At 42.6% G+C, this 24,506-nt stretch overlaps 1 protein-coding gene across 3 annotated transcripts in view; it reads right to left on the bottom strand.

The window, feature by feature from the left end:
• Positions 1–24,506, bottom strand: part of CADPS2 (calcium dependent secretion activator 2) — a 351,450-nt gene that overhangs the window by 276,345 nt on the left and 50,599 nt on the right. For all 3 annotated transcript variants that reach the window (XM_081878161.1, XM_081878160.1, XM_081878159.1), the window contains exon 2: positions 1,821–1,934. In XM_081878161.1, the coding sequence (XP_081734287.1) occupies positions 1,821–1,934 (114 nt within the window). The remainder of the gene's footprint in view (positions 1–1,820; positions 1,935–24,506) is intronic.

The following is a 24,506-nucleotide window of genomic DNA, read 5'->3' on the forward strand; positions in this document are numbered from 1 at the left end:
CTGCAAAAAATGACATATTCTAGCTCATGCACTAAATTTATGATGGTAGGATCAATGACACAAGCAGAGGTTTCCAGAATGAAGATGTTCCACTCTTCTTCAAAGGGTGTTTACTTGAGATAGCTAAGAAGTATGCAGAAGACAGGATGAAGTAGCTTAACTCTCAGATGGATCAACTTTGGTGCAAAGTGATGAATGTGGTAAGGTACTGATGATGAAGTTTCTATTAGGCACCAGACTTGGAAGGGTTGGACCATATGGAAACAAGGAGGTACTGCTGCTTGGATAAGTAGATAATCAGCAGATTCCAGCCTACCAGTTTCTGAAAGCTTAAAAAACTGGTGGTATTTCAGTGCCTGATTGGATTATATTTCCATTTGGCTTCTTGTTGACTGCTTTATGGGGACGGCAGTCTTCTTTTCTCCTAATTCGCCAAGTCAGGGAAGTAAGCAGGCCCAAACATTCCAAGAGGAAAATTTTGATTGGCTCTTTGCTTATCTGTGTTGAGTATTCTTTCAGCAGATCTTTATACAGCCCTATCAGAATGTAGGGATAGTTGTCCAAGTCCAAATATTGTGCTCTTGTGTTGTTCAGCCACTCCTCCAACTCAGTCAAGTGAGGGGATCCGGCCTTCTCTCCTAGCAGAGGGGATTGGGTGGGCTCGTTTGTCCTAGTTTCTGAGTTTCCCGATAGTAACTCCTGCCTCGGTCAGGCCTCAGGGACCTCGTTTTCTAAAGTTAAGCTGGTGGTATCTCGAATTCAGATTTTGAGAGTAGGGATGCCAGAGAATTCCAATGAAAACAAGAAACAGGAGTGGGAATTGTCTATGTTCTCTTATTCATCTCAGGTAAATCAATCAGGATTGGTATTATCTACTGCAATATCACCATAGTGGACAGTGAGACACATAACTTACCGTATTTTTCGCCCCATAGGACGCACCGGCCCATAGGACGCACCAAGTTTTTTGGGGGGGAAATAAAGGGGGAAAAAATTATTCCCCCCCCCAGGCACTTGTGGGGCCGGCAGCGGGGAGAAGTACTCTTCTCCCCGCCGCCCGCCTGCAGACCAAGTCCGGGGACAGCAAGAGGACGCGCTGCGCCTCCCAGCTGTCCCCGGAGCTTGCAGGGCTGGCGGCTGGGAGAAGCACGCGTCTCCCCGCCGTCAGCCTCCAAACCACATCGGGAGACGGCGGGATGGCGGCGTTCCGCCTCCCCGCTGTCCCCCGACCTTGTGGGACTGGCGCTGCGGCTCTCCTGAAGCCTGGAGAGCGAGAGGGGTCGGTGCGCACCGACCCCTCTCGCTCTCCAGGCTTCAGCGAAAGCCTGCATTCGCCCCATAGGATGCACACGCATTTCCCCTTCATTTTTGGAGGGGGAAAAGTGCGTCCTATAGGGCGAAAAATACGGTAATTGCTGGCAGAAGGCAAACTGCAGCAGAACAGAAACACTACTGCATATGACAAACCCAGAGCAGAGTAGAAAATGATGCCTTCTTTCATCCCTAGCTGAGAAGAATGTGTCAAAAGGTGACTCTAGACTTGTGGTGGACGGGGCAGCAGAACAGCAGCATGTCACCATCAGTGTGGGGAAAGAGATAACATTTTTTGGTTGTTCGGAAAATCTTATGTGAAACTCTGTCAACTCCAATCCCTAGAAGGCACCGAGCAGAATTAAGATATTGTATTCACACAATTAAGTAACCTTGAGCTCACACACTTACAAATACTACTATAAAATTGGGGGCGGGGATTTTTACACACATGCTTAAGTTCCCACCCATTTTAGGCACTGCCCCAGGAACAACCACGCTCAACTTACCTCATAGTAACTTCGAACGGCGTTACAAAATGCTTCATCAGCCACAATTTGTGTCTCTCCATTTAGGAAGGCCTGAAAGCGCTCCTTCACAATCTGTAGCTGTTGCTTGTTCAGCTGGAAAGAAAGCAAAAATTCAGTCAGCAAAGCTACACGTTTTGATTCGTTCCAATATTTAAAAACTCTTAGTTGTCCCACACATCAATTTCCTCCTTTAACTCAGTATGCCATTACTTTCAATAACTGCTAGCAACCACACCTGGATAGATAGATATTAGGGCTGCCATATGTCTGGAATTTCCTGGACATTCCCGGAATTTGGCAGCGGTTCTAAATGTTCAGGAAATTTAAATGGCAGCCCATTGTGGGAGTGGGTTTTTTTGCCGGAATTTAAAAAAAAAAATGGTTTAAAAACTGTTTTGGGGGGATATTTTGGAGAGAGAGAAATCACTCAACAAATGTAGGCAAAAAATAAAAAGCTCAACAACCTTTGTGTCCAGATTTTCACTTCCCGAAATATGGCAACCCTAAGATAGATAACACAATTTTGTTTATTCTACAAAATCTATGTAATTTGTTATACAGAACAGCTTTTATTTCATATTATGTTAACCTACAGTCACACAATAATTTCCTACTACTTTTACCATTTCCCTGGTTAAAATGGACTCATCCCCTATGCTTAAAATCTGAAAAGTTTCTAACTGCACAGTGGTGTGAACACAAAGAGATGGAGGGAAGGGTGTGCATGTTGCCGCACTCTCACCCCCAACACACACACACACACATTCACTATACACACTTTAAGCAGCAGAAATGAGCTTATGTGCATGTTGGGAGAGATGTTCTCAAGGCAGCAGCATGAAGAGAGACTATATGACATATTACAAGAATACTACAAAAATCAGGAAATTTAAATATACTCTCCCCCCCCCCCATTACTGTGAACCATTTCCCCACCCAGAATCCCTAACTGGGACAAAACATGTCCCAGTTTTGCCTGAAGATTTTTCAGAACGATTACTCCGAAGATCAGCAACTAGTTTAACTGCTCAATCTAAACAATGCAGAGAGAGAAACCATGTAACAAAGGCACACCTGAAAACAAGTTTTTGTTTCTCCCCTTCCACAAAACCCAAAGAATGAAAACCTTAAGACTTGTAGCACTAAAGGCGAAGTTACACACCACTTTTGTACATCAAAACCCACCATAAATAATAGTTAGGAGACAACTGAGCCTGGTTTTTGGATCAAAACAGGCTACATCTTCATTGAATACAGATGTAAGAGCTTGGGGTTGGGCAATTAAATACTTCCAGCCTGCCTGCCGGAAGTGATATTCTGGTCAATCTGTGCAGGGGTTTCAAATAGGGCAACCCCTGCAAGGACTGCTGTCTGGCGGAGTGCCATCAGCCCTGGGCCATGGCTGGGCATGAAGACATGGCCACTCCTCCCCAGAATCCCTTTAACAGGATACCCAACATTTGGAGGGGCAGACAGAGACTACAACCTTCCCTCCATCCCAGACTGAGGTTGCCCCAATGCCCAAACAAGTTGTGATGATTGCTATGAGGTAGGCAAAACCACCAGGCTGGATCCAATTTGACCAGTGTGCAAATTCCTACCTGGCAGAACATGACAACCACCTTAGCCACAACAAGGTCATAAAACCATCACTTGAATTGAGGGAAGTGTCACAGTCTGGTTCAGGGGCAATCGAAGTCCCGGCAGGGGACGTCAGGACTGGGGGCAAGATGGTGGGGTGTGAGCAGGAACGGGGGTTCAGAAGGCAGGAGTCTGGAAGCCAAGAGTCTGAGGGTCAGAGAGCCGGGAGTCATGAAGTCAAGGGTCCGATGATCAAGAAGCAAGGAGTCAAGGGTCCGAGGATCAAGAAGAAGGGAATCAAGAAGCTGCGGATCAGGAAGCAAGAAGCCAAATGCAACAAGGAAGGAAGCGTGTTGCTGTGGCAAAAAGCCAAAGGGAAATGCTGACCTTATATCCCTTCCCAGCTCTTGCCACCAGGTGCTGTGAGTTACCAATCAGCCTCACCTGTGAGGCCACGCCTTGCCTCTTCAGAACAAACTTAGGAAGGCCCCAGTCCTGCAAATACTTATTGGTCACAGGGCCTGGCTCCTGCACACACACCTGACAAGAAGGCGAGTGGGGAACCCGACAAGGGAAAGAACAGGTAAGGGCTCCAGGTGTGGGCTGTTTAAATGGCCAGATTGTGGACCTAAGAGAAGCCTTCCTGCTCCATCAGCTCTACCCTGTGCCCCAGTCTGCACCTGAGCCTGCACTCCCATTTGCCAATCCTGGGTGTAGCAAGGATTCAGCTCCTGATAGGCGGCATGGGCGTACATCTGAATCACCCAACTGGACTGAATGCTGATCCCAGTATCCCCCATCAGGGTCTTGGAAGAGTCTGTGCTGCAACGCAAGGATGAGCAGACTTGCATTCAGTTTGCGTGGCTTTAGAACAGGTATAGGAGGGGAGGGGATATAATAAATAAATAATAATAATACAGTGGTACCTCAGGTTACAGATGCTTCAGGTTACAGACACTTCAGGTTACAGACTCCACTAACCCAAAAATAGTACCTCAGGTTAAGAACTTTGCTTCAGGATAAGAACAGAAATCACATGGCAGACGCGCGACGGCAGCAGGAGGCCCCATTAGCTAAAGTGGTACCTCAGGTTAACAACAGTATCAGGTTAAGAACGGACCTCTGGAACGAATTAAGTTCTTAACCCGAGATACCACTGTATTGATAATGTATTATTTATTATTTATACCCCGCCCATCTGGCTGGGTTTCCCCAGCCACTCTGGGCTGCTCCCAACAGATTATTAAAATATACGATAAAACATCAAACATTAAAAACTTCCCTAAACAGGGCTGCCTTCAGATGTCTTCTAAAAGTCAGATAGTTGTTTATTTCCTTGACATCTGATGCGAGGGTGTTCCACAGGGCGGGCGCCACTACCGAGAAGGCCCTCTGCCTGGTTCCCTGTAACCTCACTTCTCACAGTGAGGGAACCCCCAGAAGGCCCTCAGAGCTGGACCTCAGTGTCTGAGCAGAACGATGCGGGTGGAGACGCACCTTCAGGTATACTTCAGGTATTGTTTTGCTGTTCTGTTTTACTTATTTACTTGTTTTTGTCTTGTGTTTCATTCTGTGAGCTGCCCTGAGATCTTATGATGAAGGGTGGCATATATATATATATATATATATATATATATATATATATATATATAAAATAAATATTTATTAACAATTTTTGAATACAATACAAAAGAAGAAACAATATAACATGTATCTTAACATAATTTCTTAGCTTCTTTGGACTTCCTCACATCTCCCGCTCCTGCGTTCCTCATACACACAAAAAAATTTGTTTCCAATCTTATTATCTAATTTTCCCATGTTTCTTCTCTAATTTTAGATATCCTTTGTTCAAATCCTAAAAATTTAGATGTAATCTAATAATTATCCAAAAATTTATCTTTTCTTAAATCTCACTTATCTTCATAACACCATCTAACTTAGTGGTGCCAGATTATTTATGATCTAGCATCCATCTTAACATTCATACAATTTAAAATATTTTTGTAAGTAAATCTTGAATTTCTTCCAGTCTTCTTCAACCGTCTCTTCTCCCAGATCTCGGATTCTGCTGGTCATCTCGGCCAATTCCATATAGTCTATCAGTTGCATCTGCCATTCTTCCAGTGTGGGTAAATCTTGGGTTTTCCAGTGCTTGGCGACGAGTATCCTTGCTGCCGTTGTTGCATACAAAAAAAAGGTTCGGTCCTTCTTTAACACCCTCTGGCCGACAATACCCAGGAGGAAGGCCTCTGGTTTCTTAGGGAAGGTATACTTAAATACCTTTTTCAACTCATTATATATCATTTCCCATAAAGCCTTCACTCTAGGGCAGGTCCACCAGAGGTGAAAGAACGTTCCTTCGCTTACTTTACATTTCCAACATTTATTATCGGACAAATGGTATATATTTGCAAGTTTGACTGGGGTCATGTACCATCTGTATATCATTTTCATAACATTTTCTTTCAATTACAGATAGGTAGCCATGTTGGTCTGCCATAGTCAAAACAAAACAAATTCCTTCCAGTAGCACCTTAAAGACCAACTAAGTCAGTTCTTGGTATGAGCTTTCGTGTGCATGCTTGAAATGTATATGGAGGGAATGGAGAACCTGTGTGTATCTGAAGAAGTGTGCATGCACACGAAAGCTCATACCAAGAACTGACTTAGTTGGTCTTTAAGGTGCTACTGGAAGGAATTTGTTTTATTTTCTTTCAAAGCATTACATGCAGTGAAGTTCAGCCCAGTGGTCCACAACCTTTCCCAGTCCTCAAACATGATATTGTTCCCAATGTCCTGTGCCCACTTTATCATAACCGATTTTACCATTTCATCTTGTGTGTTCCATTTTAACAGCAAGTTATACATTCTTGAAAGTACCTTAGTCTTAGGTTCTAACAATTCCGTTTCCAGCTTCGATTTTTCCACCTGAAACCCTAACTTCTTGTCAAGTTTAAAAACTTCCTTAATCTGAGCGTAGTGTAGCCAATCTCGCACTTTATCTTTCATTTTCTCCATACTCTGCAATTTCCAATTATCTCCGTCTTTTTCTAGTATCTCCCAATACTTTGGCCAATTGGCCTCCATATTAAGTCTTTTTCGGGCCTTAGCTTCCAATGGTGAAAGCCACCTTGGAGTTTTATTTTCCAGTAAGTCTTTATATTTTGTCCAGACGTTAAACACTGCTTTTCTGACAATATGGTTCTTGAAAACCTTGTTAATCTTAACCTTGTCATACCATAGATATGCATGCCAACCCAAAGTGTTGTTAAAACCTTCTAAATCCAGTACATCAGTGTCTTCGAGAAGTAGCCAGTCTTTTAGCCAGCAGAAAGCTGCTGATTCATAATACAGCCTTAAGTCTGGCCCCCTCTTTCTTTCGCATCAGTTAATATCTTAAACTTAATTCTGGGCTTTTTGCCCTGCCAGACAAATTTGGAAATATCTCTCTGCCACTTCCGAAAGCACTCTGTTTTGTCCACAATCTGTAATGTTTGAAACAAAAACAGCATTTTTGGCAGTACATTCATCTTAATAGCAGCAATTCGGCCTAACAAGGAAAGTTTCAATCTTGTCCAACTATCTAAATCTCTCTTAATTTCTGACCAACATTTCTCATAGTTGTCCTTAAATAGACTCAAGTTTTTTGCTGTTATGTTTACCCCTAGGTATTTTACTTTTTTAACCACATTTAACTCTGTCTCTCTCTGAAACCGTTCTGACTCTGTGACTGTCAAATTTTTTTCTAATACCTTGGTTTTCTGCCTATTTAATTTAAATCCCGCCACCTGACCAAACTCTTGAATCAGTTGTAATACTCTTTTCGTACTAGGTTCTGGCTCCTGTAAGGTCAAAACTAGGTCATCTGCAAAAGCTTTAAGTTTGTACTGTTTCGCTCCGACCTGAATTCCTTCAACCAACCGGTCCCCCCTAATCATATTCAAGAGCACCTCCAGGACTGAGATAAATAACAGTGGGGAAATAGGGCAACCTTGTCGTGTTCCTTTTTCAATTTTGAACTCTTCTGTAACCACATTGTTAACTATCAATTTAGCTTTTTGTTCTGAATAGATTGCATCTATCCCATTTTCAAACCTCCGTCCCACTCCCATCCCTTCCAAATTTTTCTTCATGAATTTCCAAGAAGGGTGGCATATAAATCTATTAAATAAAATAAATAAATATTGGAAAGCTGCGGCCCTCCCGAGCTTCATAGAGTCATAGAATCGAAGAGTTGGAATGGACCAAGAGTATAATCTACACCCCCTGAAATGTAAGAATCTTTTGTTGGGTTCCAAACTTCCATCAGCTCTAGTGAGCACGCTCAAGTTAACAACATCTGGAGGTCCACAGGTTCTCCATTCCCTCCATATACATTTCAAGCATCCTGAACTGTGAAGCCCAAAACACTAGCCTCTAAGAGGGCATCAAGCTTTTCTAGCCACCTGACAAATGTGGTCTATACTTTCCTCTTCGACAAGACTGTGTCATCTTGAAGTTGGTCATTAAAATGTTTCCCTGACACATGCTGCATCACAAATAAACCGCTGACAAACAAATGCTAAGCTTTCTGCCCATTTCCTGCAAAAACATGCACAGAATTGTTTTATTAGGCAGGCATAATGTTTATTCTTCTTTGCGCAAATCAAAAGGCACTGTTTGCTAATGAAGGCACATTACAGTTTGCCATACTGATATTATGCTAAATGGTTTCACTGTTCTCCGAAATGCTTTGCAATTAGATACTGTTACCAGCTCTGTTTAACTAATACTTTAATCATTTGTAGCTTCGTGTTGCAAAGCAAATAAATAGATGTTTAGAACGTTGAGGTGATTTTGATCTGTTTTAGTATTTTAACTTTTGTATGTTTGAAGGGAGGGTTGTGATTATTCCCTTGTTTTACCTTTTAGGGGTATTTTGCAATCGGCGAATGAATTATATGAAATATAAATAAATAAATAGCTGCAGAGATATCACTGCCTTTGTCAATCTGTGTGATTCTGTTTTCTAAAAACGCAGTATCTTCTGAGTTAGTCGCTGCTGTCTTTCTCCTATGGTTCTTCTAAAATATACAGATATGCCAGTAGATGGCATAACTCTTTTGTGGCTGAAGCCCCTTTTTCTAGTAACAGCAAGCAAAAAAACGCTAAACCAGGTATTTTATTTCTCCTTACAGAAACAGGCAAGCAAAACCCCACAAACATAAGAACTGCCTCTGAGATTCTTACTGCGTACAAGTAGTTAAGAGGATTATGATTCACTACCCAAAACAGCAAATGCAAACTGATGAAATATGCTGGGAATAACTGCAACTACTGTCTGAACTTTTTAACCTCCGTCACTTTTAATATCTGTTACAAGTGTATGCAGTTGGGCAAATGACTAAGTGGTTATCTCCTGCTTCTAAAAATTAGTGCAGAATGATAAAATGCAGCAATTACGATGGCACCACCACCACCCTCCAAAGAGAGGGGTGCAAAAGATGGCACAGATCTGCATAAAATTAACATTTCCCCATTTTTCTGTATGGACACAAATTCTGAAAAAAATTACTGATACAGTGCATCTCACCATGGAGGAAGCAACTGCACCTGTTCAGCCTGTTGTCTGGGTGTTTACTGTTGTTGAGCAAGTTTTTGAGGCCCCTGTTAAATATTCCTAGAGTCATCACTACTTGAACTAGTTAGCCCTTCAAGTAGAGGGCTCCTTCAAAGGGACTACTCTCTTAATAGAGAGCGCTCTTCTGTAAAGGAAGACAGGTGACCACTATAGCAGCAATACAGATCACTATGGCTGGCTTCGTCATATTCTGTGGCTGCTGTTGCTTCACCCATAGTTACTGGCAGGTTCTGTTGCTATGGATTAAAGACCAATCCCTCCATGCACCACCTCAGCATTTAAAGGACCCCTGGATGGTTAAGTCCAGTCGAATTCGACTATGGGGTGTGGCATTTATCTCTTCTTTCAAACCGAGGGAGCTGGCGTTTGTCTGCAGAGGTAAATGGCGTTTCCATGCACCTTGGCTTCCATCACGGTGTTCCGTTGCGCCAGAAGCAGTTTAGTCATTTTCACAATACTTCCTAGTTTTTAATTTGGGTGATGAAATGGTTCATTGGTTACTATATCCTCAAAGACCAAAGCAACATATTTATTGGTATATGAACCAACTTTTTAAAAGAGGTCCATAAAAATATTTCCCACCTCTCTTAGGCCAATTTCAGGGTGGTTGTTTTTTTAAAAAAGAAGACCATTTGCTTTTAAGCCTTCTGCATCCTCTGTTGTTTTGTTATTAAGCCTTTGAAGCCATCTACTGTGTGTTATTTTAGATTATCCATTTGTGCTTTATGTATAATTTCTTAAAAAGATGAAAAAGCCTAGAATAACATTCAGTTTACACCTTGAAATCAAGATCAGTCACAAAAAGCACACACAAACACGCCGTCCTCACCACCCAAAAAAAACAAAAACCAAAACTTCAGAGGTAACTGACACACACCAGTTCTTCAGACAGTATTTTTCTTCTCCTCAAAACTCTCACAAAAACTACAGATATTTAACTTATTTCTAAATGCGGAAATCCTACTTCAGACAGAAGTCTAACTTAAATACTTCAGACAGAATTCTAACTTAAATACCTGAAAAGCGCAAAGGACAAAACAAAAATTCTGGAGCAGCGTAAAAGACTAACAGATTTCTTACATCATAAGCTTATGTCAACCAGAAAAAAAACACAAAGAATGAGAGAAAAGCAATTCTAGTGGAATATCTTCCTCACTCAGAGTCACCTGTCATGGAATGCTAATGCCACCTTACCAAGAGGTTGAGTTGGGAAAGTCTTACCAACTAATAAGGTTTCCAGCCCTGGCCCCATATTAAAATCCTTTGCAGGATATAGTTTCTATTTCTTGAATGGACAGCTCAGTGGCAGAAAACCTTTCCAATTAGTTATGTGATCTGCATTGGGCATCTTCCCATTTCACCCAAGCACAGATGTGGCTATAAAAGCTTAGTGTGGTTTCTGCAGGCACAACTTGTCTCATATAAAACTTGGGTTTAATCTTCTTAATAAGTTAGTAAAGGAAGAAAAATAAAATGCTGGCCTAACATAAGGATACCAGAAAACACAGTTATTCAGGGAGGACTATCAAAGGGCCTTCCTTAGCAGATATATGATGCAGGTAGGGAGCTAAGGTAGCAATAACTTCTTTTATGGGTTTGATTTTCTGCATTTCCCATCTACTAAATACAATACATAAGTTCATCACTGGCTGAAGAAAAAAGTTCTAGATCCCCTCAAATGCACATTTGTCCTTGCTGAGTTGTCAGAGAGTCCCCCCCAAATGTTATTTTTATTATGCATTCATCATGATTTGTGCTCCTGGGAAGTTGTTATGCAATCACACTTTCAGTATTATTTGCTCCTACAAAAGTTTTGGGGCAGTCATACTGCTTCATTTGCAACGAGTGCCTTTTAAAGCTAAGTTAAGAGCTTTGAGAACCTAAAGAAGAAAAGTCACTTGATCCAGGAACAGTCTACTTATATATTGGCCCATTCCAACCTCTTTTCCTTAATGGCAACTGCTCCTGCTCAGGCTGCTCAGACAAAGCTTTTTGTTTCCTGAAATTCATTCCGATTTGCAGATAAACTACAGTGGTACCTCGGGTTACATACGCTTCAGGTTACACACTCCGCTAACCCAGAAATAGTGCTTCAGGTTAAGAACTTTGTTTCAGGATAAGAACAGAAATCGGGCTACGGTGGCGCGGCAGCAGCAGGAGGCCCCATTAGCTAAAGTGGTGCTTCAAGTTAAGAACAGTTTCAGGTTAAGAACAGACCTCCGGAATGAATTAAGTACTTAACCTGAGGTACCACTGCACAAGATCTACACGATACCTCACAATCTTTCTTGTGTGATTGGCTATCCTATGCTCTTAGGACTCTTCCGAGGCCACATCGCTTCTCTGGCTGCCGCCTCCAGTGTTTTTGCCTAGCTGAAATGTCTCCCTGAAGTCTGATAAGGTCTCTTGCTTTTCTACCTGCAAAGCAGAGAGTTCTGTGAATGTGCAGGAGCTAGCCTATGGTACAAAGGTAGAATTTGTATTCATTCCTTTGTTGTATTTTACCTCTGGCCCTGCCTGCCACTGGCAAGTGACCCTGGGGCTGGAAAAAGTTTCTCAAGCCTACAATAATACGTTTGTGACCTACTTAGCCTTAACACACACACACACACATATCCCGCTGCTTTGAGATATGTTAAGTTGTGGGTGAACATATCAGACGACACAGCGATTCTTCAAACAGCTCTTGTTTATTCACAGACCCAGAACAGAACTGAACTGAAGGGTTCAGCCAGCCTGCTTATATAGAGCTCCACTACAACGCAACAGTAACAACTTTCTGTAACTATCCAATCACTGAACATCACTTTCAATTCCTTATTTGCATATGCGGACCTGAGTGAAAACTATCTACAGTATCCCCCTGCTGGCCCAGGGTAAGAACTTCAGTACATAACAAGATATATAACCTACGAAAGATACTGGTCTACGAAATTCCTTGATACCGATGGTATATGATAATGTTACTTTCATTAAGGCTATTGCGTACATTACTGTCTTGTTCTAGATATCATGAGATTAGTAACATAAAATGTTGGGGTGGGTTTTAGTTGTTTTATGTGTGCTTTTTTATAATGCAAGTTCCAATGCAACCTTGTCTTCGAATGCTGTTTGTTCATTTGGTCAGTTCACGAGTGAAGCGTCTTTTAGCGTTGAAATTTGCATGATGCAAAGTCATGTTTCAGTTGGCAGACATTTAGCTAGCTTTGTTTTGGAAACACTTTCCTGTTTAGTATTCAACACGTAGAAGGCAAACTGACTCAGCTATTTAAATTCAGTTCCCTTAAGGTGTAAAGTACTGTCATAAATTGCATTTCTCCTATTAATAGTGATGATTTGTAGAAACTGGAATGTTTTAACTGATTTCCTTTGCTCCAAATACATTACTCTGTATATAGTATATAAGAATAATATTTTATGTAGATTTCTTGGCTGAATTTCCTTGCTATGCTTTCATTTTTGTTTATTTACTTATGGGGCTTAAGATTTAAGGGCAACAGCAATGGATGCACAGAACTGTTTTTCAATACGTTACTCCAAATACGTTACTCTGTATATAGTATATAAGAATAATATTTTATGTAGATTTCTTGGCTGAATTTCCTTGCTATGCTTTCATTTTTGTTTATTTACTTATGGGGCTTAAGATTTAAGGGCAACAGCAATGGATGCACAGAACTGTTTTTCAATATAAAATATTTTCTGACTAGCTCTTTTTATTTTTAAGTAACCTTTTCAGAGTTGGTTCTTTCAGTAAAGGAGAGAGTTCTTTCCTGTTGTTCTAAGAGTTGATGAGCAACAAACTTCTTTTGAAATGGGCATGACATGTTTTCAGTCTATAAAGCCTGATCTGTTCCCAGCTGTGCAATGGATGGTGTGTTGTTGTGTACCTGCTTTGCTTTCAGTTTACACAAGGGAGTGATACAGGAAATGGGTTGGGAGAATTGGAGGAGTAATAGCATAGCAGGTTTAAAGGCAGTACCGCTGGTAGAATTGAGGACTCCGAACAACACGAATCGTGGACTAAAAAGGCGAACAGGAAGTCACATTCAAGCTGTGGGTCTTTTTTTCCAAGCAACACCTGAAGGCTGGAGGGTCTGGGGGGGGGGGTTGCATCACTTTTTAAAACGAAGAAATTAAACTGTGGTTGTATAACATTAACAATCATAAACAACTTCTCCAGTTGCCAGGAAATCACGGGCATGGGGAGCAATGGAGGAATAAAATGCTGTAAGGGGGGGCAGGTTTTGTTGTTGTTGATTAGTCATTTAGTCGTGTCCGACACTTCGTGACCCCATGGAACAGAGCACGCCAGGCACTCCTGTCTTCCACTGCCTCCCGCAGTTTGGTCAAACTCGTGCTGGTAGCTTCGACAACATTGTCCAACCATCTCGTCCTCTGTCGTCCCCTTCTCCTTGTGCCCTCCATCTTCTCATTAGGTAGCCAAAGTACTGGAGCCTCAGCTTCATGATCTGTCCTTCCAGTGAGCACTCAGGACTGATTTCCTTCAGAATGGAGAGGTTTGATCTTCTTGCAGTCCATGGGACTCTCAAGAGTCTCCTCCAGCACCATAATTCAAAAGCATCAATTCTTCAGCAATCAGCCTTCTTTATGGTCCAGCTTTCACTTCCATACATCACTACTGGGATGCTAACAAAAACCCTCTTCTACCAGAGGGATAGTGATTGTATATTTTGCCTCTAGAAACTTTTTTAAATGTAACCTGGGGATTATGGTTTGTTTGGTGTGTGAGTGGGGAGCTACCAGCCTGATGCAAACCCCCATGCTGGAAATACTTTTCATATATATATACTATAATTAAGGAAAGTGGGAAGTCCATTTGTACATTGATGAAGGCTTGCACATACCTTGAGATCAGTGTGGCATTCATTACAAAGTAATATTCCTTTTGTTGAAGCGTCAACCAAACTGAGGCAAAACACATAGGCTAGCCTTGTCAGTTAATGGTCCAATTTTGCTAGCACAAACTATGTAATGATTAAAACCATTACCTTCCTTTTCTAGCAGAAATTGTCTTAGATCTCATCTGAACCCTGGAGATGCCAGATAGGACCAGCAAGGCATTCTGCCACCTGGGCACCAGCTTCTCCGAGCTTCTGCTGTTGCTTTAAGTTGCTTTTTTTGCCACTGGTGTGGCCGGCGTCGTGTGGCCAGCATGACTAAGCCACTTTTGGTGAACCAGAGCAGCGCACGGAAACACCGTTTACCTTCCTGCCAGAGCGGTACCTATTTATCTACTTGCCCTTTGACATGCTTTTGAACTGCTAGGTTGGCAGGAGCTGGGACAGAGCAACGGGAGCTCACCCCATCGCGGGGATTCGAACCACCGACCTTCTGATTGGCAAGTCCTAGGCTCTATGGTTTAACCCACAGCGCCACCCGTGTCCCAACTGTCCCTTGTAACCTGAGCTAAATAGTTTGCGACAGATATGGGAACATGGGTCGGAGAATGTTATCACTAGTAAAGTAAGCACCCCATTTATATTAGGAAACACTCATCAAATATAGCACATTGACTAGTTGTGGGGAGAAACAGGCATTGATCACTACATCAAACTTCCAGACACGCAGTTTTAATTTAACAGCAATCTCTTACTGATCCCTCCAGGCCTTCCAGTGTACCTGTGAGGAAATGCTTAACTTGTGAGTCATTAAACCAGGTAGAAATCAAGCAATACAGTTCTACCTTAATTTAATACTCTGGGTGGCTGTTACAGTCTCCGCCTTTTGCTACCGCAACAGATTCATTTAGTTATAATAGCATACATGTTCTTCTAGAATTTAATAACCAATGTGTAAGTTTCATGTTCTAATGTTAATAGCTTTATAATATATCCTCCATATTTTGCACTGCCAGCTTATCCCCTGGTAACAATTTCTGACTGATGTGCTACTAGTCAGAACTAGTTCTAGTATCAATAACGCTAATTAGATTATCAAGGGGGGGGGGGAGGCAAGAAAAGTGGGCAGGGTTGTGCAACACAGTGTAGCATTTTTCTCCTTTATTAAGAGCTATGGTAAACCATATAGAACTTAGGAAAATTAAGAGAAAAATTCTCGACAGAATAAAACAGGAGAAAATAAGCCCAAGATCCACTGGTTCCAAAGTCTCACTGCAGCAGCTCTTTGGTTTGGATTGCGATGGTTTGCACAGTTATTGACATAGTTTGTTTTCACTTCTCCCATCCTATAAAGCTTGCTGAGGACTGAAGGGCAGGGGAGAGGGAGAAATGTCTCAATATATAGTATTTTCCTCAATCAACGCTTCTTCTTGTTGGGACATTTCTCTTCTTGGTTTGTATAACCTAATTAATATTATTTCTTTTTATGAAAACTAGGGTCCCTGCAATCCAATTAATGCAGACCCCACTGAAGGGTTTCTGGACTTTTGTTTTAACACATTCTTTTCTGTCAGGTTTGTACAAAACCTTAGCACCAAACTAAATGCAGTGGGAGGTATGTCATTAGAAACCACCCCAGGGTTTTAAAATGAAAAAGGACCACAGCATGACATGGGGAGGTCCTGGCCTCCCCAACTATGATCCCAATGAAAATCGCTCTCCTCCCACCCTGCTATTAACGTGTTTTTTAAAAAACAAATAAATCAAAAACCCTGCTGTGATTTGTAATGATGTCTTTAGCATCACATCTAGATCTGCTCTCTTTTTTGTTCTGGGTAACTACACGAAAAGAGGGGGTGAGGACCACTCAGAAAGAGCTGCCAGCTCTTTAAAGATTGGTTTAAGAATTATAAAGTGACTCACTTGTTCCTAAACAGGAACTTAATAATAATAATAATAATAATAATAATAATAATAATAATAATAATATCTTTATTGTCATTGCCCCCTCTCGGGGACAACGAAATTACTTGGCTGCTCCATCCACCCAGGTAGGGCACGCCACTCAAAATCAGAACAACTATAACTTGACAAAAAGAACCCGTTTAAATTACCAAACCTTGGTTGCAGGTGAAGAGGGGCATGATGGAAAATCCCCATTTGCTTCAAGATTCTGTTTTTCCTTGGAGCTTTGCATCCAGGACAAGGTGGGTCCAGAGAACACCAATGCCTATAGATAACAGCAGTCATTGGCAAACTCCCACCCTCCAGATGTTTGGGACTACAATTCCCATCATCCCTGACCACTGGTCCTGTTAGCTAGGGATGATGGAAATTGTAGTCCCAAACACCTGGAGGGCTGAAGTTTACCTATGCCTGGACAACAGCTCTCTCAAAACCAGGGCCAACCTTTTCATGCGGCAATTTGAAGCAGTCTCCTTGGGACACCAAGATCTACAGGGGTGGCAGATCTGCCCCCACCCCCAATGGATTGCCTGCCCCACCCCCAATGGACCACCAGAGAAGCAGCTGTGGTGGTGGGCTTCTGGGTTCTAGAAAGATCTTGGTGGAAGCCACCACTGTAGTCACTTCTTTGCCACTGTAGGTACCCCATCTTACCCTACCAAAGTGAGGAGGTGGCAGCAGCTTCCAGCAAGATCTCACAAAGGCCCGGAGAGCTCACATGACGCTCTCACAAGACCTTGCTGGGACATGGAAGTTGCAGCTGCGCAACCCCAGTAAGTGAGGCTGCGTTGGGGACACCTTCCTGCACCACCTCAGGCAGCAAAACAATGCTACTCACTGGTCTTGGCAATTCAGAACACAATTCCTTTCCATCCCTTTTAGTTTCAGAGCTCGTTTGTTACATTTGGTCTGGCGTTAATGCTAGCCACAAACAAACCGCAAAATGCAATTCATAAACCCGCCTCAACCAGGACTGCACTCTGTAGTTTTACATTGGTGCAGATAAAGCACTGAAGTGGTTAGCTCCAAAATGGAAAAGGGAGTGATTCTGATCCCTTAACTCCTAAATAATAGGACAGTATTAACATCTTGCATTAACCCAGTGCATAAACAGCTCATATGTCTTTTGTAGCGCAGGATGGAAAGGAGAATTGGCAATATTCCTTTGTTGTTGCTGAAGTAGTCTCCTGGGCCTAGAACTAAATAATTCTATCTACCTGGGGACTAGAAGCTGCTGAGGGTCCAGAAGTCAACATAATCTGATTTAGTAAATAAAACGGGCTAACTGAATACCGAGACGTGATTCTAAGTGCACTAAAATAGAAGGCGGAGGAGCCAAAAACCAAAGTAAAAAGCTTCACTCAACCAGGAAGCTCAACAGCAATTAATAAAGTCCTACAATCACCTGCTGACTAAATAATATTGATGGCTTTGAAACACCTCATCTACCACTAGCCAGGCAGAGCACTGTGAATTTCCAATAGCACTTGCTAGAATGACACACAGCTTTGCCATTCAAGTCTATCCACTATTGATCAGAAGAGACAGGTGTGTTCGCTGAGGAACTGAGCACTGTCTGGACTATATATTTTATAACTGTCAAGTCAGTTCCTCAAACTTTGAAGATTATGGGGTTTTTCAGTGCCAAACACCTTGCACTTATTTGACAATAAATTATCTCTCTGGCCCAGCTGAAGTGCCGTATCTGCAGACAAGGTGATGGGAGTCATTCCTCCTTCCCCCAAAACATGACAACTATTTCTCAGCTGGTTTGTACATGTGGAGCAGAACTAGACAAGATACTCAGGAAGGAGATGCTATTTTACCCAAGGTCCCCTGTTGAGTTCTCTAAGCCCCACCCCATCCCCAGTTTTAGGCATGTAGCTTAACGTTTCCTTACCAGCCACAGCCAATTACAGTGGTACCTCAGGTTACATATGCTTCAGGTTACAGACACTTCAGGTTACAGACTAACCCAGAAATACTACCTCGGTTTAAGAACTTTGCTTCAAGATGAGAACAGAAATCGTGCTCCGGGGGTGCAGTGGCAGCAGGAGGCCCCATTAGCTAAAGTGGTACCTCAGGTTAAGAACAGTTTCAGGTTAAGAATGGACCTCTGGAACAAATTAAGTACTTAACCCAAGGTACCACTGTATACAGAGTGGGAGCAGATAAATACACATATTGTTATTCTGACAAATCTAAGGGTAAAGGTAAAGGGACTGCTGGCCGTTAAGTCCAGTCGCAGACGACTCTGGGGTTGTGGCGCTTATCTAGCTTTACTGGCCTAAAGAGCCGACGTTTGTCCGCAGTTTTTCCGGTCATGTGGCCAGCATGACTAAGCTGCTTCTGGCGAAACTGCAGCAGCACACAGAAATGCCGTTTACCTTCCCACCGGAATGGTACCTATTTATCTACTTGCACTTTGACATGCTTTTGAACTGCTAGGTTGGTAGGAGCTGGGACCAAGCAACGGGAGCTCACTCCGTTGCGGGGATTTGAACCGCTGACCTTCTGATCAGCAAGCCCAAGAGGCTCAGTGATTTAGACCACAGCGCCACCAGCGTCCCTTAATCTAAGGGTAGGATTCACCTAACAGAAATCCTGCAAAAGGCTTTCCACTTGCAGAACGGGGCTTTCCTCCTGTCTCACCCAACACACTGGCCCCCCATGGGCCCGGGGCAGGGGAACCCCCAGAACAGAGCAAAGGGGAAAGGCAGAGGCATTCTTCCATGTGGCAAGCTGATGTGCAGAAATGTGGTGTTCCTTCCAGGCACACGACATAGTTTCTATGATGCAGAAATTCGAGGCATTATCACCTATTACATACTTAACAGTCTGTGAACCGCAAGCAATTTTCTAACTGTGGGACCAAGCTGTTTCCATCTGCACTACTAGAATTTCCTGTAATGTAAGTCTTTGACATACTGCGTAAGGTTAGACACACACACAAAAAAACCCCCATCCCAAATCTCCTCCTTTTCATGATACTGCTGGCATCTTCAAATGTTCTAGGCACCGTATGTGCAGCCCGAAAGAATTCATATCCAAAGGGGAGGGGGGAGGAAGGATAAAATCAGCCCACTATTGCTCTCATCTTCCATTACCTTCCCCTCCCCCCCCCAAAAAAATATAAAATCATCATGTTGTGTGTGAAAATTTGAGAGCCATGGCAGCTAAAACCAAAGCCTTTGAAACCAGACAAAGGGGGGACTTCCGGGTTAGCACCATCGGCGAATGGCGGATTTCCTCCGATCAGAGGAACGGGCTCCGTGGAAACTGGGTTTTCCCACCGCGGCGAAGGTGGGGACCCGCTAGAAATCCCAGGCGGAGAAGCCTGGGAATGTGGGGTTCGGCAGAGCACCAAGAGTGCCTCCCCCACTCGCGGGGAAACCCCTTTTTGGGGGCTCCGGAGCGGAGTGGGGTGAGCAGCGCGGTGCTGCGAACTGACTGCTACTTTCACGGAGGGAAGCCGCACAGCCATCGCCGGAGAGCGCTGACTTTTTCCTGATGACAATTGGACTCTAAAACAAGTACCCGTGAGTAAAAACAGAAGATTTGACTAAGAAACTTACGAAATTTATGAATTAGGCAACGAAGCGGGAAGGTCTAAACAGGAAGTCCGCCTTCCGCTTTTTGTAAACAGACTGAAGTAAAGATTTTGCAAGCTAAATAGCCTGGAAAATTGATCCAAAGATTAAATTTTCCTGCATTTATAACCAACAAAACCCCCTTGACAGCAGGAGAAAAGGGGGGGGGGGCTTTGACCGTTTAATCCTGCAGAGAAAGAGTAAAGGAATATAAGTTTCTATCATCCCAAACCTGGGGACGGGGTGTCAGGACAGAAATAGTTGGAGATCTCCATTGATTGAAAACGGAACACTTTTGACAGATAGTTAAAAAAGAGAAACAAATGAACTTCAACGCTGCTTTCTGCATCTTTGTATTTTAAGGAAACAAAGTATTTGAAAATCGAAAGTAAATTTCCCTTTGTTGGATACTTTTTAAAGATGGACGTTAGAAACTGTGTACCCTAGAGGGAGCTTGTCAGTTTGTTGCTGCAGTTCACAGGGAAATGTTATAGTTGTGAGAATTAGACCGTGGGACCAGCTATTTGACCTTGAACAGAAATGTGCAGGGAGGAAGTTCTAACTTCTGCCCTTGGCAAAACAATTGCTATGCTGCAGCAGTTGCATGAGAAAATGAACTTGATGAATGAAAAGTTGGACTTTATGACTGCTGTATCCAGTAAATATGAACTAACAGGAAACAAAGACAAAGAAATTCTACAACAACTAACGCAGGAAACTGGCTTGATAAGGCAAGTCCAAGGGCAGATGAAGATGGAAGAGGTCGCGATTGCACCTCAAAAGATACAAAGGGAAAGATCCAAAGTCCTGCATGACCAAAAGCCGCAACATTGGAAGATTGAATTTGGAGTGTGTCTGGAAGTGCCTGGAGTCAACGAAACTCTTAGCTCTGGTGGGACTGTGAAACAAGTTGACAGCTACTTTTGGAATAACTACTTTTCGGATTACAAAATTAAAATAGGGGAGGGGGATTCTGGGGAATGGGCTAACTTGATGAAAGGAAATAAAGATTATTACCGTTTGGAATTCCCCGGAGACCCTCTCCTCAAGGAGAGAGGGAAGAAACTACGAAAGAAACCAACAAGGGACAGGGAAGGGTGCAAGTATAAACAGGAACAAGAAAATCTGCAGACCTGAGAGCCTCGGACATTAGAACACCAGATTGATGGACAGGATGTAATGGTTAGAAAGGACTGACATAACCCGAACCCAGGAAGAAGGGACGTTGGGTAAAATTAGAAGAGAATTTCTTTTTATATATTTTCTTTTTGGAATTAGTGTGATACTAATGAAATATCAGAATATGTTGGAAAGGAATTAATTGGCTTTAGTAGAAAGGTTTGAAGGAGGAATGCATAAATATGGTTTAAATTTTGAAATTTTATGGTCTTTAAGGTAAGACAAGGTTAAAGAAATCAACGGTAAATTGAATAACAATATAGTAAAAGTTGGAAAGGATATGTTGAGTTAACGGGGAGGGGGGAAAGAGAGAGAGAGATTGTTAAGACAAATTATTTAAATAAAAATTGTGAAGTATGGGAAGAATTTGCTGAAATAATGAATTAAGATAGAATACAAAAAGGGAGGTGTGAGGAGGTCCAAGAAATAAGTAAATGAAAGGATGTAATTTGGATTTGTATTTTTTTCTTGTTATTATTTTTTCTGTTTTTTGTTGTTTTGTTGTTGTATTTTTGTTTTTTTTGTATTTTTTTTCTTTTTGAAATTTTGAATAAATATCATTAAAAAAAAAAAAAAGAAAAGAAACCAGACAAAGGTAAGAGGAGCTGAGAGTCCTGTAGGAGCACAACTAAAAGCAAGATTTTAGAAGCCAAGTGGGCTTTTTTGTCTCTTTTATGGGCAGTCTCATTAATTGTAAATGGAGGTGCTGAGTGACAATAGGAACAATGCCAAAATAAGGCATCTGGAAAACAAAAGAGAGTTGTCAGCATGCTTGGAGGAACTCCAAGATTTGAAGAAGTACAAGGAATCTTTTCAAAATACAACCTAAGGGGCAGGTAAAACATCAAAGCAGTGCATTGAGGACCGAGCACGCTCTGTTGCCATAGGATGTTGAGCTTCGGTTGAAAAAGAAAACTGGAAAGCCAGAGGGTGGGAAAATGGAATGGAGTGTCCTAGAAAGAGGTATCTGGGTGACTGGTGAGAATGCACTGCAACCTCTTGTCACAGGTCCCACTTGTACAATGTTATAGAAAAAACCTGCTCCTTTTTCCTTATAAGGTATCCAATAGCCTGTACAGAGTCCTTAAGTTGGTTCCCTGTCGGTAGGAGAAAATAACAGAGGCCAACCAGAGAATATTGAGAAGCAAAGCAGCTAGTAAGCCTGATCTTTATTAAACTGTTGCAACAGGGTCCTCGCTCACCACATGCAGGAGGAGGGACGCAGAACAATGGTGTGCAAGCCCTTTATATAGACTTTTGAATTTGCTCACCCTATAGCTTAAGACCCCCCCAAAAAACTTCATACATACATTACAGAAGGGGGGGGCGGTCTACAGCAGAAATCCTATTTGCCAGGATATCTGTTAATGGTCCCTGATTGTTTTACCTGGGCAGCCTGACCATTCTTTTGCGATGGTAAATACTTTAATTCCTGAATCCAGGTCACAGGCTCACCCTATTCATACACAAATACACCCTTAAGACAGCTAAGCAAAAGACAATGCAGAGACTTTCCTATTTCCTTCCTCCTTGCAGAGAAATATTTGAGGTGTCCTATTTCAGATACGTGGTTTATATACTTATGTATGTATTAGGGGTATTGGGTGGTTGCTCTCGAGCAATCAGGCAAGATGCCTCACTGGTCTGTTCTAAAGCTTTATTATTGGTGCTAAAAACCTTGACAATGCAGAGCGCCTCTATTCCATGTCTTAAATCTTCCCCAGCAGAGTAGTCTCTTGACCCCCAGTCTACGCCTCCCCTCTCTGCGCGAAAGCCTACTGCGCAAGGAAGGCTTGGGAAACGGGGAACCTCCCTCCTCTCTGCTTTGCTCAGGCAAGGTGTCCTGGAACCGCCTTGCATCCTCTGAGCCCTGCATCTCCTCCCCACTAGAGGCGGGGCTTCCTTCCTTCGTTGAGGAAGTGCTGCTTCCCACGATCTTTGGGGGCTCTCTGTAATCCATCCGCCCTTTCCCCTCTCACCCCTGAGCCAATGGCAGTTTCCTGACAGTATGTGTTTGCCTTGTACATTTATCAACGTTTATTTTATATTTGGGACCTTAGAATTCTTATAACAACCATGTTACCGCTGGACAAAATTTGCCTCAGACATTGCTACTGGTAGCACCAGGGGCAGAGAGAGTTTGTTCACGTCATGATAGGATGAGAGATGATAGTGCTTGGCGATGCCTATAGTGTTGCGGCTACACATGCCATTGCTGTGAAAGTGGGGGGAGACGATAGGAAACAAGTCTAAGGGCAAAGGATGTGTGATATTAAGAGGAGTATCATTATTATTCTGTCTTGAATTTATATACTGCCCTATGCCCAGAGGTCTCAGGGCGGTTCACAGAATAAAATCAAAATATAAAACCACAAAATACATAATCAAAATAAAGACAACAACCCAATAACCCCCACCCCAAAAACCCACATTTTAAAAGGGCACAGGATCCTCACAACATTTAAAGTAAGACAATTAACAAACCTGGACAGGAGCCTCTCGTTGGAAGGACTATGATCTCAGAAATGCCTGCAGCAATATTTATTGGCAACCAAGTTGGCCGAGTGCCTTTCTGATACAAAGACAAGAATTAACTGCAAAAGGCCAATGTTATATAGTAAAGAGAAGGTGGAACATCGAGGAAGTATGAATGTGAACACATAGAACGTTGCAGCCATGGGGGTAGCTGGATCCAAGAAAATCTGATGGACTGTAAACTCCTTTCTTTGTGGCAAGACTAGCTCTTACAGAAGTCAACGTTTTTGTCTAGAGGCATTTGATGTGGCTGTTTAAACAGTTTTGGTTGTATCAGGGAATCAAAACTGTTGGTTTATTCATGTTTCAGCCCTTGCATTTACCTTCAGTAAAGTTTCTTAATTCTTTTTCTGTGCTCGGATGATATAAAAAATGGTGCCTCAACTTTTGCCAATAAACATATATACGAATCATTTAATAACCTGATTTCTGACACCCTAAGGTACCAACTAACTGGTCACACAGAGATAAGGGCTGAGGGAAGGTAGCGACAAAGACTCCCTTGCAAGGTTGTGGACTCTCTTTCCTTGGAGGTTTTTAAGCAGAGGTTGGGTGGCCATCTGTCATGGATGCTTTAGCTGAGATTCCTGCATTGTAGGGGGTTAGATTAGATGACCGTTGGGATCCCTTCCAACGCTATGATTCTGATTCTATGACTCTATTAAAGACATAGGCAGTAGAACTCAGAAAAGTGGGTGGCACTGTGGTCTAAACCACTGAGCCCAGGGCTTGCTAATCGGAAGGTCAGCGGTTTGAATCCCCGCGACGGGTTGAGCTCCCGTTGCTCGGTCCCAGTTCCTGCCAACCTAGCAGTTCAAAAGCACGTCAAAGTGCAAGTAGATAAATAGGTACCGCTCCGGCAGGAAGGTATACAGCGTTTCCGTGCACTGCTCTGGTTTGCCAGAAGCAGCTTAGTCATGCTGGCCACGTGATCTGGAAGCTGTCTGCAGACAAACGCCAGCTCCCTCGGCCTATAGAGCGAGATGAGTGCCGCAACCCCAGAGTCATCCGTGACTGGACCTAACGGTCAGGGGTACCTTTACCTTTTATGTTAAATATTAGAAATGAATAGCATTTTATTCTAACTTAGCACTCCTATGACATTCTGACTGACAAATGATTCCTCGAGCCTCACTATCTCCTGTCTGCAAATATTAAGTCCCCTAACATGACAAGTGCCAAGAATTTCCAGAAAGAGTTCAAGCTTTCTGTTTACAAACAGAAGAGGAGGCTGTTGCTTTGGATACTTCGGTCCACGCCGCTATCTCAAACTCCAGTTTCTGTGTTAGGATACACACTGCCAAAGGTCATGTGCATGAAAGGTGCTCAG

The sequence above is a fragment of the Podarcis erhardii genome, assembly GCF_964252035.2.
Source record: "Podarcis erhardii genome assembly, chromosome: 10".
NCBI lineage: Eukaryota > Metazoa > Chordata > Lepidosauria > Squamata > Lacertidae > Podarcis > Podarcis erhardii.